The 17,912-nt window shown below is 28.1% G+C and overlaps 1 protein-coding gene across 1 annotated transcript; it reads left to right on the top strand.

Annotated features, from left to right (window-relative positions):
• Nucleotides 1-15,800: 15,800 nt before the first annotated feature.
• LOC120270796 (monothiol glutaredoxin-S5-like) lies at nucleotides 15,801-16,163 on the top strand. Its single transcript, XM_039277862.1, has one exon. The coding sequence runs from the start codon at nucleotides 15,801-15,803 to the stop codon at nucleotides 16,161-16,163; it is 363 nt and encodes a 120-aa protein (XP_039133796.1).
• The last annotated feature ends 1,749 nt before the right edge of the window (nucleotides 16,164-17,912 follow it).

The raw sequence follows: 17,912 nt of genomic DNA, 5'->3' as shown, positions 1-17,912 counted from the left end.
ATTATAAATATCTAAAAATTTAAAATGGTACACATTATAAATATCTTATTAAGCAAACACTATCATTTTAAAAACATCAAATTTCATCACTACATATAAAATGAGATGTATACAAGAAAAGGAGGAAAAATGTTGAATGATAAGAAAACCCATATAAATAAGATTCAAACCAAATAAGACGAATTTCTAATCTAAAATTTGTTCAAGTTTTTGTTCAAGTTTTTTATGCAACTAATTTTTGTTGACAAACACAAAGAAAAATAAAAATTGAGAGACCAACACATCAGCATTTATTGATTACCAAAATCTAAACAACCAAACAAACTCAAATAAAATTCCATCAATCAAAACAAGCCAGCCAAACATCTAAACAACAAAACCTAAACCGCTAGACTAACACAAATAAAATTCCATCAATTAGATCTTACGTGCTTAGTCGTAACGACATAAGACTAGCAAGAAAGGGATAGAGATTGCCGGGATGAGGCGGGCATGAAAGATGCTGATGGCGAAGGAAAACACGAGTGGAGAGTGAGAGGGATCAAAGAAGCCTACGATCGAGATGGGATGACGCCAGGCACCAGATGGATATCGAGAGAAGAAAACCCGTGAGCGTAGAAGGCCCTCGAAAGACAATGATGGCGAAGGAAAACACTAGTAGAGAGGGAGAGGAATCGAAGAAGCCTACGGCGAGATGGGGATGACGGCGGCACCGGTGATATTGGGAGGAAAAAAACTGCAGCTAGATGGGGTCGCTATGCACCGTAAGAAGAGGAGAGAAGGAGTTAGGGCGATGATAATTTTTGTTTTAATTTAATGTCTGATAAGTGGTGCATAAGTTATGAATGATGTGGATGCCACATGGGCATCCACATCATTCGTGTGAGAAGTTCGTGCTAGCTATTCGGAATAAATAGCTTTACTCCAAGAGTAATGATTCCGGAGTCATGTTTCTTGTATAGTGGGGTCCTTCTATGTCCCTCAACGACGATTTAGATATGATACCCTATTTGAATTTAATTATTATATTTATGAATTTTTCATACAATTTTTTTAGTCATGTTTATTAATAATTTTTAATTATTGTATTTATCATTTTAACTATTCACTTTATTATTAAATTAGTTATTAAAAATTATTATTAAATTTATTTTTAGATTTTATAATTTTTCACTCAATAAAGGTATCCAATATTAATGTTTGACAATACTTGTTTCCTTTAATTGATCATATATATATATATATATATATATCACAAGTTATGTATGTGGAGAAGTCTAAAAATAAAAAATTTGGTTTTATGGTCAATTTGGTTATAAAACCAAATCTCTCATTAGATATAATATGAGTTATATGGGTTTTTAAAATCTTATGAACCAAGCATTGAATTTCTAAAAATTCAGTAACTCAAATTACATGTAATTCAAAAACCTTCTACATAAACACTATTTTAATGAAGAAAATGACATTTTCCAGTTTTTTTGTTTGTTTATAACAATATGAATTATTTTTTGGAAAGAATTTTTTTTATATTTAGTAGAAAAGAAATAAGAAATGGGTATTATACCCTTTGAAGGTGGTTGTTTTTACACGTTTTAATGGTTAACAAAAAGTCTTCAATCATTTGGAATGAGAAAAAATAGCGCAAAACATATTTAATTTATAGAAAAGTGCCAACAAACAATAACAAGAAATGGGTAGCCAAATTACTCTTTTACTGAAAATTATGGTAAAAATTTTACTAATGATTTGCCAGTGACACTTGGACGTATGAGTAGCTTTTTGGTCCTATAATAGGATAATTAGAATTATATGAAATAGTATTGAACTGCTACAATCAAGTGTCTAAAACCACTACAAAAATAATTTTTTGTCCGTCACGGCGTCAAGATGCCACAATACATGAACCACATGTCTATCTGAAATCAATTTGTGGACCACACAAACTTGATCCACTACAAGAAAGTTATTGTTTAAAAACGGAATATTACAAACGGAATTTATTTCGTTTCTACTTTCAGAACTGATTAAGAACCCTGACAAGCTAATCGTTTTAAATATAATCTAAATAACAACGGCTTACAAACGACCCATTTAAAATATCATTTATTTAAATATTAGAAAATATCCGTTTCTAATCCGTTTCTAATAGAAAGGGACTAGAAACGGAATTAAAAATTAATATTTTATTTAAATATTATTATATATTACAAAATATCCGTTTCTAATCCGTTTCTAATAGAAAGGGACTAGAAACGGATTTAAAAATTAATATTTTATTTAAATATTATTAAATATTAGAAAATATCCGTTTCTAATCCGTTTCTAATAGAAAAGGACTAGAAACGGACTTAACAATTAATATTTTATTTAAATATTATTAAATATTAAAAAATATCCGTTTCTAATCCGTTTCAAATAGAAAGGGACTAGAAACGGAATTAAAAATTAATATCTTATTTAAATATTATTATATATTAGAAAATATCCGTTTCTAATCCGTTTCTAATAGAAAGGGACTAGAAACGGTTCTAAATATTAATATTTATTTAAATACTGTTAAATATTAGAAAATATCCGTTTGTAATCCGTTTTTAATAGAAAGGGACTAGAAACGGATTTAAAATTTAATATTTTATTATTAAATATTAAAAAATACCCGTTTCTATTTCTAATAGAAAAATACTAGAAGCGACTAAAAAATTAATATTTTATTTAAATATTATTAAATATTAAAAATTATTATATGATAGATTTATTTTTTTATAATCATTAAATAAAATAAATATATGAATATTATGATAACCATTAGATAATTGGCAATTTAAATGAATATATTGTTATTATTTATTTTTAGTTAATTTCATGATTTGATTTACCTTAAAAAAAACAAAAATATAAAAAAATAATAATAAAAAAAAAACATGAGATCATTCCCCTAAATAATTTCAGTCTCCTTAACCCATCTCACCTTTTCCTCCTTAACCCATCTCACTTTTCCTCCTTCGCCCATCTTAGAACGACCTAGGTTTTTCTCTAGGGTTTGGGACCGCTCCGGCCAGCCTCTCGAATTCGCTCCATTTTCGTATGTATTTCTCTTTGTTTTTCCCTTTTTTCCATTGGTGTGTGTGTTGGGATCCTAGGGTTTGGGTTTTGATGCACTTGTTTGCGAGTGTGGTGGTCGAGTGGAGCAATGGAGGAAGGTCGAGGGATCGAGCCTCCTTTCTCGAGCGGCCATGAGGACGATGAAGGTAGCTCGTGATCGAGTCTTCTTTCTCGAGGATTGTCGCTCTCGAACCTTCAAGGTGGTCATCTCTCCACGCTTTCTAGGGTTTCTTGATTTGTTCTTCTTCATTGTTTGTTGAATTTGTATTTCATGTCTAATGGAAGTGATCCCAAGAGTGTCGAGACTAGGGATTCGGAGAAATCCACCAAAAGAAGACGATGAGGATGGTATGGTTTTTATTTTTATGGGTTTTACCACTGAATTTGTCTCTCCGTATTGGGATTAGGGTTAGGGGTTTCTTATGTGGGAAGTGTTGTATGCGATTGGGACCGTGGAGAAAGTCGCTGAAGCTTCGCCGGGTCCCCTTCACGTGATGAAGGTGAGGTGCCTGTCCCAGTAGCTTGGGAGGTCGTGCGAGGACTGCTACTGCCAAGACGGCATGGGAGGGATTCTTTTGTACCAAAAGAGTTGTCTTTTTAGCGAGTGTAAGGATGTTCCGAGCCATTTCGTCGAGGATTCCGATCCTAACATTGATTCTCGATGGCGAGTAATCAAATGAGAACTAGTGAGTTTCTTTCAAAAATTTGATTTTTTGTTGGCAAGTGAGTTTGGAATGTGATATCTTGTTGTGGTTGTAGTTTGGAACCCAGTGCATGTTTTTTTGTTCTATATGATTTCCCACAAAGTACTCGAACGCATGGACCTTGAGAAACTATTGGAGAGGTTCAAAGAACATGGCTTTTGCAATTTGGTGGGTTGATGATACTACGACCCCTTGTCGTGTTTTCGAACACCGGAAATTGGTACGTTGAATTTCACCTGTCGGGTTCCTTCTCAATGCATTCTGTTGGTATTTAGTAATTCAAGATTCAAATGCTTGACTTTTTGTGGTCTTTTTCCTTTTTACGGCTAGCTATATATATGTATATATTGTATTGCATAAAATGTCTGTTGTTAATCAACGTCTTCGCATGTTTCCGCCCTTTGGTTATTGAAATATGATTTTTGCTCCATTAACAAATCACCGACGATCTCGCTTATTTTTACCCGATAACTTTGACGGCTCAAGCTTCGACGTTGTTGTATTTCTAGATTTCCAAACAGTAAGATAAAATTGAATTAGAAATGAATGGATGAAAAATTGATGGAAATGAGTCGGAGAACTTGAAATTCCCAAGATAGATTAATACATGGGTTGCTAAGAAAAATTCAACACACAAAATTCAACGGAGTACAAGCAAAACTCAAGAACAATGGAATTTTCTCACTTGGGCACAAGTCCAAGTGAAAAAGATATAGAGTATGAGTAGTAGCACAGGCTTCTCTCTATGCATAGCTTGGAAAGAATTTTGTTGTTTTGTTCTTTCATTTGGGCCAATATTTTTACCTATATTTTATTGGTTCTGTTTTGTATTATATACTATTTATCCCATCTGCTTGGTCGATTCTTTGAATCTATATTTAAGTTTGTGTCATCTTCTAATTAAATGTTGTTTCTTTCTTTATGATGCTAATTAAATAAATAGAGTGATGATACTCCAATTATTGCCCTGCTGGCATTTTTGATGTCTACTATGGAGAAATACACAAAACAAGATCAACTGGCTTTCTTGATGATGATCATGATATTGACTTATAAGTGTATTTGTCATAAGCTTTTTATTTTGTGTTGAACATATATACTTAAACATTTCTTTTTGTATGAATTGAGGAATTTATCTTATTTGTTGGTATTTTAGGTTTAAAAATAAAATTCATGTACCAGGTTTTAAAAAAATCATGAATATAATTTTTATTTTTATTTTTTACTTGAATGTTAGAAACGGATTAGAAACAGATTTACTTGTTTTAATATTGTTTTTTAATTAAAAAAAATTAGAAACGGATTGGGAACAAAAAAAAACTTTTGTTTCTAATGAGGAGGGACAAAAATAAAACAAAAAATATTCCGTTTGGAATCCGTTTTTAATTTTTGTAACGGTAAAACCTTTTGTTTTAAATTGATTTCTAAATCTAGAAACGGAATTACAACGGAATTTTGAAACGGATTAGCAACACACATCATTCCGTTTTAATTTTTCAAAAATTCGAAACATATTGGTGTCCATTTCTAATCCGTTTCTAGATTTAGAAACGGAACATTTTTCGGTTTCTATTTAAATTAGAAACAAGAGTTTTCGAAACAGATAAATTCGTTTCTAACTGCTTTTTAAAGCCCGAATTAACAGCGGATTAAAAGCAAAAACGTTGTTTCTAAACAGTAATTTTCTTGTACTGACTGGTACAATCAAGTGTCTAAAACCACTACAAAAATAAATGTCATCGCGGTGATACAAGATGCCACAATACATGAACCACATGTCTATCTTGAAATCAATTTATGGACCACACAAACTTGACACATGTAAAATATAAAAATAAGGACCAAAAGTTGCTCATCATCCTTCAATATGAAGTGTCATTTGATAAAATATTAACAAGATCTAACGTGACAACTCTCACCCAGAAGGTTCAACGGAAATAAAATTAATTGTTTTAGAATTAAATAAATACTAGTATGAAGTACCGCGCTTACGTTGTGGGTTTCAATGATTACTTTTTAAGTTCAGCCTCTCATTTATTATCAATATAGAAGTTTATAATGAAAAATTATATTATATATATATGTATCTATATATATATATATATCAATGAGAATAGACGTTCGGGCCCATGTGTGTTGCGTTGTAGCAGATGAAATTGATAGGAAATCAAATTATGTAAACAAAGATATTTGTATAAAAAAAAAGGAATGGGGGTAAGTGCACACTTAAATCAAAGCAAATAGTTTGTTTTTTATTATTGAAAGATATATGTATCATTGGTTTTTATAATAATTTTTGTATGCATTCTCTCATTCACAGTAATACATATTGTTAGTGCAACTGCACTATTATTGGCATGATTTGATACCGAATCAAGATGACATGGCAATCTTTCTGACGTGGCATAAATAATGACATGGCAAGGAGTCTTGTCTTGGAGAAAAATATCTTGAAGATCTTGGACAGGTTATTTTTGGTAATGTGTTACAACTTGAAAACAAGATCATATCATTATTGGCATGATTTGATACCGAATCAAGATGACGTGGCAATCTTTCTGACGTGGCATAAATAATGACATGGCAAGGAGTCTTGTCTTGGAGAAAAATATCTTGAAGATCTTGGACGAGGGTTATTTTTGGTAATGTGTTACTGACTTGAAAACAAGATCATATCATTATTGGCATGATTTGATACCGAATCAAGATGACGTGGCAATCTTTCTGACGTGGCATAAATAATGACATGGCAAGGAGTCTTGTCTTGGAGAAAAATATCTTGAAGATCTTGGATAAGTTATTTTTGGTAATGTGTTATAACTTGAAAACAAGATCATATCAAGACCATATTTAGGTGATTTGATTGAAGACTAAATATGAATGAAGCTTAATTGAAGAAATACCTATCAATGGTATGAATGAAGACTGTTAAGGCAAGATTTGAAGACATGCCTATTGTTGGCATAATAGAGATGATTGATTGAAGATATGTTCTTCAAAGATTTGAAAGGCAAACTTGGGTGAATTGAAGATCAAGTTTGGTAAGTTTCATGAAGGCATAAAAGGGACGTGCGCCTCTGCGAGGGGCGCATGAAAGCCCGAGGAGGTGAAAGTCTAGTCGCGATAGTCGGGATCAGGGAGATCAGCTTTGCATCGGGCCTGAATGCATGACCGGGAGGTTGATGGGTCTTTAGGTCGTTACGCAGAATCAAAAACTTAGTCGAGTCGGCGAGTCAGTCCATGTTGCGATTCATGTTAGAGACAGGAGTTGCAATGACGTTAATTAGAAGGTTTTTAAATTAGTAGCCAGGAGATTCTAAAAAGGGTGTGTGCTATATTTGGGACGTGAGGCGTCCATATAAGCTCTAACTGCCTCGCGAGATTGTATGTGTTGCTTGGAGGAGGTGTGATGAAGCGACTAGATAATTTGAGAGGGTAGTGATCTTTATTGTTGGGAGAGTGGTATGATGTTTGTACTCATTTATTTTCACCTCTTTTAATGGATTGTTTATCTCCGAGCTTGGCCCCCCAGACGTAGACGAGTGGACCCCGAACTAGGTTACAATCTTGTGTGTCTCCTCTCGCTTGGTTTGTGTGAGCTTTCTACGAGTTGTTTGAGTGTTTTTAAACCACAAAACACATGCGGAATGAACATGATATATCATATATATATATATATATATTCGATGGTTAAATCCTCTTCCTATTAATTTATTCTCAAAATCTCTCAGGCGTTGACTCCCATTGAATAAATACTAACTAGTATAGGGGTTGAAGCCCCTCGGCAGAGAGAATACTTTTAAGCGATATAATATTTCGATGGTTTGAATTTTCTATACTAATTTCATATAAAAATACGATAGTTTGGACATACAAAAATGTGGAATGTGGGTGTGCTTGAGTGGTTAGTGGGTTTATTCACAAGGTATATGATCTCTTGACCCACCCAAGTTCAAAATCTCAACTAGTGCAGTCACATTTTATTTTTAATTTAAAAATTACTATAATTTCAAAATTTTAATAAAATAAATATCTTATATACGAAATTTTAGTAATTTAAAAAGTTTGAATCGATCGTGAGACTTAACATATCATACTATACGCCAAGAGTGAAACAACAAAGTTTTTATAAACAATAGTTTGGTTGTTTATAGTGAGAAGGATCAATTTTACCATATTTTATACTAAACTTGAGATGTATTCTTATTAGTTGAATTATTGAAAAATCCTATATTTCTTATCGGTAATAACAAAATTTTAAATTATACTTTATATATTTTTTAATATGTGTATTCAAATTTTGGTTATATTAATACATTATTTTTCATTTAAAATAATTATTTTGTTGGATTATTTTTCATTTTTATGTTTCTTTGGGCTTTTAGGACATCTCCCTCCCTTTCTACCATCAAGCCGCTCTGTGAGATGCCCATGGTTTAGCGCTCACGGGTTCATCTAATAATACATATCATAAAAACACTTAGTATACAAAAGAAAAACTAAACACTAATATTATTAGATAAATTAAATAAAAATACAAAATAATAATAATAATAATCATATATAGAAGAAAAACAATGAAAACAAATTTAAAATAAAAATACAATATATCTAATAAAAAATTAAAATATACAAAATCATGTTTATGTCCAAATATATATGTCCACAATATAAATCAAAATTAAGAAAAATAAAAGCAAATAATAATATTATTAGTATTGACATATAACCTGTTATCTGCACACGTATTCAGAGGAAAAGCGAAGATGAGTGGTGTGTGATCCACTTAACTCAAAAATAAATAAATAAATAAAATATAGGTCAATCAAAAATCAAGCCACGACACCATAAGGAGGCATTTAGGTAGTTTGTGTGTTTATATATATCTACACGTAAAAAGGCGGGTTAGGTGGTATATAAATAGAGAAACAAATACTCTATATATATAGAGAGAGAGATATAAAACCAAATATATAACAAAATAAAATTATATACATAACTGTACTCATTACATATAGAAGACACTAAACAATAAATCTATATATTTATTGTTTAGAATCTTTTAGAAAGGAAAACTACTATTTGTATTTGAGAGAGAAAGAGTTGGTGTGGACTCATTAAACTAATGCCAATCAAAAACCAAAACAAATTTTATAAAAACTAAAATCACTAAGATTAATATTATGTATACTCGGCAGCGATGTTGGTGCTTATGCTATATAAGCTTCATCTACGAGTGCAAATTCTCAAAAGAAATAAATTGTACAAAATAAAATCACTTTAAACAATATGAAAACCAGCAGACACTAATAACTTCCAGCCGGATAAATTTAATCAAATAATAACAAATAATATAATATATCAAATAATGAAAACATCATATATATATAGTTAAGTATGACAATATTAATCACACAATAGATATTTATTTATTTATGTTCTTTCTTTTACCGATTAAAATACGAAAATTATGCATGTATATGTATACATATATATATATATGAACAATAATAGGATGAAAATTAAAATAGACAAAATCCATGCCTATATTTACATATGTGTATGCAAAACGATACCAATTATTTATAAACATATAATATAACAATAAGTTATATATAGAGAGAGAATGGGATCGAGCCCATGCTGCAGATCGTGAATTTCGTCCTGAAGCGTTGCATCATGTGTTGCATCGTATGCTTACCTAGCGAGCGTTCTCACGAACGCATATAGTCGGATAGTGCGCGCGTTTTCTAATAAAAACCCGATAAGAATCTTTTGACCGATATTTTGTGGTTCTCTCCAATAATATGATATGTGTTTCTTGTAATTATTTAATTAAGATTAAGTTAATAAAAATCATCTAATCAAGCTTAAGCTGCTATAATGAAAAGTCCCAAAACTGAATGAAAATTTGCATCAAAATATCCTACTTACCTGGAGAAAGCTCGAGAGCACTCGGCTATTAATGGGGATAACTTTAATATATAGTTACTAGAGTTAAATACTCGCGTCCACGTAGCAGCTGCGGGTTGAATATATCATTAAAAAGTTGCAAAAGATAGTACTATAAATTATATCAATCAAAAAGTTATATAATTAACGCATTTTTGCATTAAGAACGATTAATAAATATACGCTTTGACTATTTTATAATATCACTTACATTTTAAAATGAAAGGAGTTTGCAAAATGAAAATTAAATAAGACACAGCAAATCCTTTGCTAGGCAGCGAGATGGCTTTAAAAATAGTTAAGGAAAAACAACTCATTCTTTTGAAGAGAAATGAAAGTCTTGGAGTCGCCATATAAAGGTTATGGTTTTTGTATTTTATTATTTGAAAGAAACAGAACTGTTCTTTTACATTTTTGAAATCTCATGAGTTCGTTGGTGTTAGGGAGACGTATGTTGGATAGTTTGGACAATTTGACATGTTTTGTTTATTGAAAAAGGGTTTCTAAATCAAGGGGTTGATAAAGCGATCTTTTTAAGTTTGAATGCTTGGTGATGCGTGTGAAAATTTCTTTAACTATTATGCATTGTCACTTATCTATTCAAATTATAAATAAATATATATATATATAATAAAAATAAATATTTTAAATAATATTAAAAAGAAATATAGGTGTTTATAATTTCTTGACAAGTGTATTCTTTGAAAATGTAGCACATAAACCTATTATCCACATTTATTCATTATATAGTATAACATTTTATCTATATCTATCTATATGTATATAATTTATTATACATCATTATATAAATTGATGTTTCCGATGTATTAGTATTTGTTCCTTTCGGTCATGAAACTATTTTTAAATATAGGATGTTTTCAAATACAAAGACAATTAAGCATCAAAAAGTTATTGTTTTAAAAGATATAAAGATATAAAAATTACGGAAACCATTAAACTACCTTTAGTTTGAATAGTTTTTTAGAGAATAATGGTCATGCACACAAAATCTTATAAAATCTTTAATTTACAATGGATGGCATTAAAGGACATCATCACTTTTCTTGCTTCCACTGCCATTGTTAGCAAGTCCTCTTCTTTTTATATCCATATCTTCCAACTATCAATGCTTCATTCCTAACATACACACTTCTTTGTTTTCACAACATCTATTAGGTTATGGTGCAAATAGGTAAGTAAAGTACTCTTTTCAAATCATCAATTTTTTAGTCTTCTTTGCTTGTTGGAATTCAATTATAGTCCTCTATACAATCATGGAGTTTACTCGGAAGAGAGTTTGCAAGGTTGAAGAAGTAAAGGCTGCCAATATTTTTGTCATAGATTGAGGGTGTGAAGTTCTTCAACTCAATTTTCACTTCTCAACTTTCTTATAATAGAAACAAATTAAAAGAAAAAAGTAATATAGTATTTATATCGCAAGTTTTTTTTACATACTCATGTTAATAATGATTTGATATAGGCTGGAAATATTTTGTTAAGAGAATATATCAATATTAACAAAATAAAATTGATTTTTTACTAATTTTAAAAATTTTACATTGTTTTCTAGATAGCATTTATGCTTTTTTAGCAAAAAAAATTATTTATTTATAAAAATTGTTTTTATAAATGTTTAAAAAAAAATTTAAAATTTTTTTATTCTATTATATAATGAATGACATGGGTTGACAAAATTAATTATTTTTAATTTTTTAATAGAAACAAATATTGGCTATTATTATTATTATTTTATTACAGTTGTCAATGGTTTGGTTTTTAGACAGGATTCAAAGAAATTTTGATTGGAAATCTTCATTGATGGGCCAAGCTTTATTCTCGTTATTTTTTTAGTAAGCTTTCTTTTCATAATTTAGGATTTTATTTATTTATTTATTTTTATGTATTTCCTTGTATTTCTTACCTTAGCTTTTCCTTTGTTTTTTTTTAAAAGTATGTGATTTTTTATTATTATTGTTTTTCCTTAGAATGGCAGATCAATCTTGCAGCTACTTTTTAAGGAAAGTTCCTCAACATACACTTGAAGAAATCCTTGGATACATAGTTTCAAGATCTTGTAACTCTCTCCATTATCTCCAAATTTTGCGTTCATGGTAATTGTATTAATTCACAGGAATTTTTTAAAAATAAATAATTCAATAGTAATGAAATAAGTTTTTTGCAGTTGTAAGAGTTTTTATGAAGTATTTAAAAGTCGGAGAGTTGGTCAGTTAATGCGAATAGATAATTTATGGTTTCTTTGCATAGAAGAATATATTATGTTTCTTCAAAATTGTGCATCAAGTGGAAATATAGAAGCTTGTTTGAAACTTGGCTTGGTTAAAAATTTATTTTTTCAATATTTTGTAATCTTAGATATATTATAGTATTAATATTGAACTGTTCTTTAAATTGTTTTGCAGATAGAAAGTATAGAGTTTAAAATGTATTCACACATCCAATATTTACAAAATGCAGCTTCTAAAGGTTATTTGCTTGCACGCTACGCAGCAGGGATTATTTTGTACAAAGATGAGATAACACGTAATTCTGGTATGACAATGTTGAATTTGGTTGCTAATGAAAAAGTAGATAAAGTTTCAAAAGTAATAGAGAGCAAAAGATCAGGTAATTATATAATAAACAATTGCCGATATGATGTAGAAATTTTTTTTAGAGATGTAATATGGAGTGCAGAAGGTAAATGGATGGAAAAAAAAACATGGGAATGTGACAACGAATTATGTGGTTGAAAGGCTAATGATGATATTTATAATGGATGGTTAGATGAAGATGAATTTGTGAGAGAGTTTTGCGATCAAGGTTGTAGATGGAAATATGAATTTAATTTGCTTTCATATTTTATGTAATATTTATAGTGTTTAGGTTTTTCTATTTTCTTGAATTAGTGTGATATGTAATGAAATTTTAAAAGGAGAATTGTTTTAATATTTTATTGATGTAACAATCAGAAACCTCTTAATTATGTTGCTTTAGAAAATATCTAATATATAGATATGTATATGTATACATGCGCTATATCGTTACTGGTTTCTATGTAATTGTAATACAGAAATTTTTGTATTTGTTTTATCTTATAAGAGTTATTTTTTATGTTTTTCGCTCTTTATTAATAAACTTTAATTAATTGTAACATAAATTAATACATATTTATATTTTAAAGTTATTTTAAAATTATTAATCTCATTGATTGCTGGATTAATGAACTTATAGAAAATAATATAAGATTTATGTTAGTTACTGTAATATATATATATATATATATATATGAAAGATTTTAATTAATATAAAATATGATATTTTGTAAAGTTTTTCAGTTATAATTAGACATATATGATATATGATAAATAATATTAATTTTTATATTTAAATAGTTTGTTTAAGAATATTAATTTAATAAATTCAATAAATTTTTTATCATTATTAAATTTTTAAGTTTAATTTATCATAAAAATATAATCTATTTGTATTTTCAACTTAAATAGTTTATTATATATATATATATATGTTTATTATAATTATTTAATCTTTAATATTATTAGTGGTTTTTTATATATGTTTTTGGAGGAATTTTTTTAAGAACGGATGTGTTTGGTCGGCACGCTTTTTAATTGTGGCATTAATACTATATTTTTAGACATATAATTGATATTGATGATTTAATGATAAAAATATTAGATTTTTTTAACATAAAACACTAAATTAATCAGATTTTTATATACGAGATATATAAAGTTGTTATTAGATGTTATTGGAAAAACAATGACCATAAATAATAATACACTATTTTTTAAAGAAAATCTTTCAAAAAAATAACAAAAGAAACAATTGATGACAATATATCCCAAGAAATGACTAATCATATTCTATTAATCAATTTTTTTCCTTAAGTTTCTTTAATTGATTCTATTGAAAGAGTGGGTTGATTTTTAATTATTAAATTTGTATATTATTATTTCTTAAATTTATGCAGTCATTAAAAACCATACAAAAGAAAACCACTAAAAATATAAATTGATGGAATGTTGAAGGTATAGGTTTGGTTTTGTTAAAGAAAATATTTTCTATGTAACTCAAACATCAATGTTCTTGGAAATTTCTCAACTTTTTTTAATGGGTATGTTGATGTGTACCTTGCAGATTTCCTTTATGATCACAATCATATCAGATTCAGAGATATCAGTGATATTATAATTGTCAAGTATTCTCAAAAGAATAGCAGATATGCTTTGGTTTAGATTTGTAGATTTTGTAATATAAAAATAAATAAATATTTGGGTATTCTTAAAAGAAGAAAAGATTTGGTTTAGTTTTGAAAATAGTTTAATATATAAAAAAATAATTACTTTGTTAAATGTTTATAAAATCAGTTTTTCCATTAGATGGTTGTTATTAGTGATAATGTGTAATGTAATGATGAGAGAAAAAATTAATAATTTGGGGGAAAATTAGTATAAAAGAGGGAATATATATATATATTGCTTGGAAAGTATTAATTTCATGAACTTTGATTAATAATTTTTTAATAGAATTTGTTTTTTAAATGCGGCTTGTTGAATTATTAGATAACAATTACATGGTGATATAGTATATTTCAACTAAAAAAATGGAATATAAAAGATATGATATATATATATACATGCAATTTATATTTTTTTATATTATTTTATTTATTCATAATTTTTTTATATTTTTTTCATAGATTAAATTATTTTTTTCAAAACAAATATTTTTTTCGTAGATTAAATAATTTTTTCAAAACAAATAGAATTTCTCAAAATGTAATAAATATTTTATTTGTTGATAACTTACATTTTTTGAAAGATAAGATATATTTACTAAAAATTTATTTATACATGAATAAATTATAACATAATTTTTTTTAGTAAGGACTGGTTTAAGGATAGCAATCTGGAAAATTGGGCATTGCCATTGACTGGATAGTCTCCATCCGACTGTCATCCATATCGTGAACCCGCCCACCATCAGGTTTGTGGCAAAGATATCTTTGCACACATAATTTTAAAAAACATGTGTCACTTTTTGTCCATGTCAAACGGACATTAATTATTTAGGAAGAACTTAAGGCCCGAGGGTAGGATTTTTTTAGTTTGATTTGTGTCTCTTGATAGGGTTTTTTTTTTCTTTATTTAAAAATGTTTAAATCATTTTTTTTTGTTTGGATGCGGATGAAAGCGGTAGAATATATGAATGAGATAATATTATTATAGTGGAATATATATATATATAGTTTTAGGCCTAGGATTTGTTTTTCTATTTTAAATTATTTGAATCATATCTTTTGTTTAAATGTGATATTAATTTTTTAGGGAGAAATTAGGGGCTAGGTTTAGATTCTCTTTGTTTGATTTGTATCTCTTAACAGTGACTTGAATAAATGAAGAGAGAGAGAGAGAGAGAGAGAGAGCAGTAGGATATTATTATAGTGAACTATATTTTCTTATGAGGTTAAAATTAGATGATGAAAGATAAAGTAGACGTGGTTTGTATCAGGGTAAAAACAAAAGCAGAATTAGTGTTTTTTTTCTTAGATTTTCAAAAAATCATTTGAGTATATTTAATTTTTTAACTGCCTTTTACATTGGGAATTTGATTAAGTTTATTATTTTCTATACTTGACATAGTTGTATGTTACATTTAAGACTCTTTAATAGGGTTTGAAATATCGTTAAATTTATTTCCATATATTTTTATACTATCTTAAGAACATAAATATTTTTTTTCTGGGATATATTTTGGTTATTTGTTTTCATATTATTATTATTATTTAATTGTCTTTACATACACAAATATTTGTTAATGTTATTCTTTTATGTATTTGAAGTAATTTTATGAGTGAAGGGCATAACATATTGGTAATATTAGTATGTATTAATGATATTTAAATAATTTACTTTATATATATATATATATATATATATAATATTATACTATATAATGAATAAGATGGGAACAACCACCTATGTTACATTTGAGACTCTTTAATAGAGAGAGATAGTGATGGAGCAATTTTTGATGGCAGTAATCAAAGAAGAAGGTTTGATATCAATTGTAAAGGGAAGTATGGTGGTGATTGTAGGCAAAAGAGCTTGTTACATGAGTTATGTTGCTCAGAGATTGTTGGAAGGATTGAAAGCTTATCCAACAATATATGAAGTTAGTGAAATGTTTGTAGCGAGGATGACATTAATCCATAACCTCGGAAGAATTCTTAGTGAAGATGATAATACTTTGGTTGCACCATTGTTTCCAGTGATATTCATTGGGGAAAAATTGGTTGGGGGTTTGAATCGGCTCATAACTATTCATGTCACTAGCAAGCTTATTCCTATGTTGAAAGGAGCTGGTGCTATTTGGTTTTGAGTGGTTTGGTATATTTATTTTCCTTTCATAAGTCAAGTATATAATAAATAGAATTTATATAATGTATGGTTACATATTAGTATAAGTTAATTAAATATATTATATTATAGGCTATCATAATATCAATATATTATTATGCTTGATCTTTTATTGTTTTATATTTTTCCCCTTGAAATATAAATTTATTTTATTTATTATTTGAAAAAGATTGGATTATTGTGTTCTTCATACTTCTCTTATATACATACACACACACACACATATATATATATATATATTAATCTTTCGTGTATATATATATGAACATACACACACACACACACACATATATATATATATATATTAATCTTTTGTATATATATATATATATGATATGATATGCTTTGATTTGAAAAATGTATGTATGTAAACCTAAATGATTATTCATTTCATGAAATATTATGCATTTTTTGTTTTGATATGTTTTGTAAGGTGATTATAATGCACAGAGACGGGATGTATAGTGATGGTATGATGAAGAGACGATGAAGATGAAGATGGAGAAAATGACAGAAGAGAGAAAGAGAGAGAGCATAGTTAATCAACAATGGTGAAAGAATCATTCCATGTTGTCTTAATTGTGCTCTCTGCTCTATCTGTCATCATTATCATATCTCTGTCCTTCTCTCTCTCTCTCTCTCTCTCTCTCTCTCTCTCTCTCTCTCTGACACTCTATCTTTTTTTTTAAGGTTTCATTCTCTATATATTTCTATTCAAACTTTATTACATAGTTCATACAATATATTCAAAGATAAATTTCTTTTAATTATGGTTCAAGTGCTAAGATAACAATGATGTAATCCTTTTTGTATCTTTTCTCTTTTTTTTTAAAGGTGTGTTTTTGTTTCGGAAGTATTAACAAAATTATTCATATTGTTATTGCTCTGATTTGTGCAGATATGCACTTGAATTAATGCTTTTCAGATGTTTTATTCAGTACCTTAGGCGCTTCCTTCTTTTCATGGTGTTTGGTACCAAGAGGTGGATTTAGCCAATGCATTTTTGTCTTTATTTGTTTTTTCTTTTGCTTTTGTGTGGATGTTTATGTGAAGTGTATTGTCTTTTGTGATTGTAATATCTTTTGTTTTGGTATTTTTTTTTGTTTTGTTTTATATTTTCTTTTTTGAGTGATTTTCTTATTATTAGCTTATGTTGTACTTTCTTTATTTAATAAATAAATTGGTGGTTTATTTACTTTTATAATATATATATATATATATGTATTTGTACCTTTCATTTTTTATTTATTGAAATACATTAGGTAATTTGGATTGTATTAAGATGACTTTTTACAAATGGACATGAGAATATATATTTAGAAAGTAGTAAATGCTGTTAAATTAGAAGTTTGTAATAGTGATATTTATAAATTTTTCATAACATAATTAAAGGTTTGCGTCATATCTTTATCTCTTATGTGTGTGTGTGTGTGTTTTTTTGGTAATTAATCAACGCATGATAAAAAATAGTAATAAATATAATTTTATTTTATTTATTGAAACATTTTTTTTAATCACATTAATTTGAACTTAACATTATAATGATGATGATTTGTTGCCTTTTATCAAATATTTTAATGATAGCTCATAAATACATTAGGCGAGGATCAATATATTATAGGTAATGGAAATTTATTTAATAACAATATATTATGTTCATAACGTAATTTATTAAATGTTGTTGGGGATTTATTATCTTTAAACCATATGT

The sequence above is a fragment of the Dioscorea cayenensis genome, chromosome 10 (assembly GCF_009730915.1).
Source record: "Dioscorea cayenensis subsp. rotundata cultivar TDr96_F1 chromosome 10, TDr96_F1_v2_PseudoChromosome.rev07_lg8_w22 25.fasta, whole genome shotgun sequence".
NCBI lineage: Eukaryota > Viridiplantae > Streptophyta > Magnoliopsida > Dioscoreales > Dioscoreaceae > Dioscorea > Dioscorea cayenensis.
This window is presented reverse-complemented; position numbering and strand designations above follow the sequence as displayed.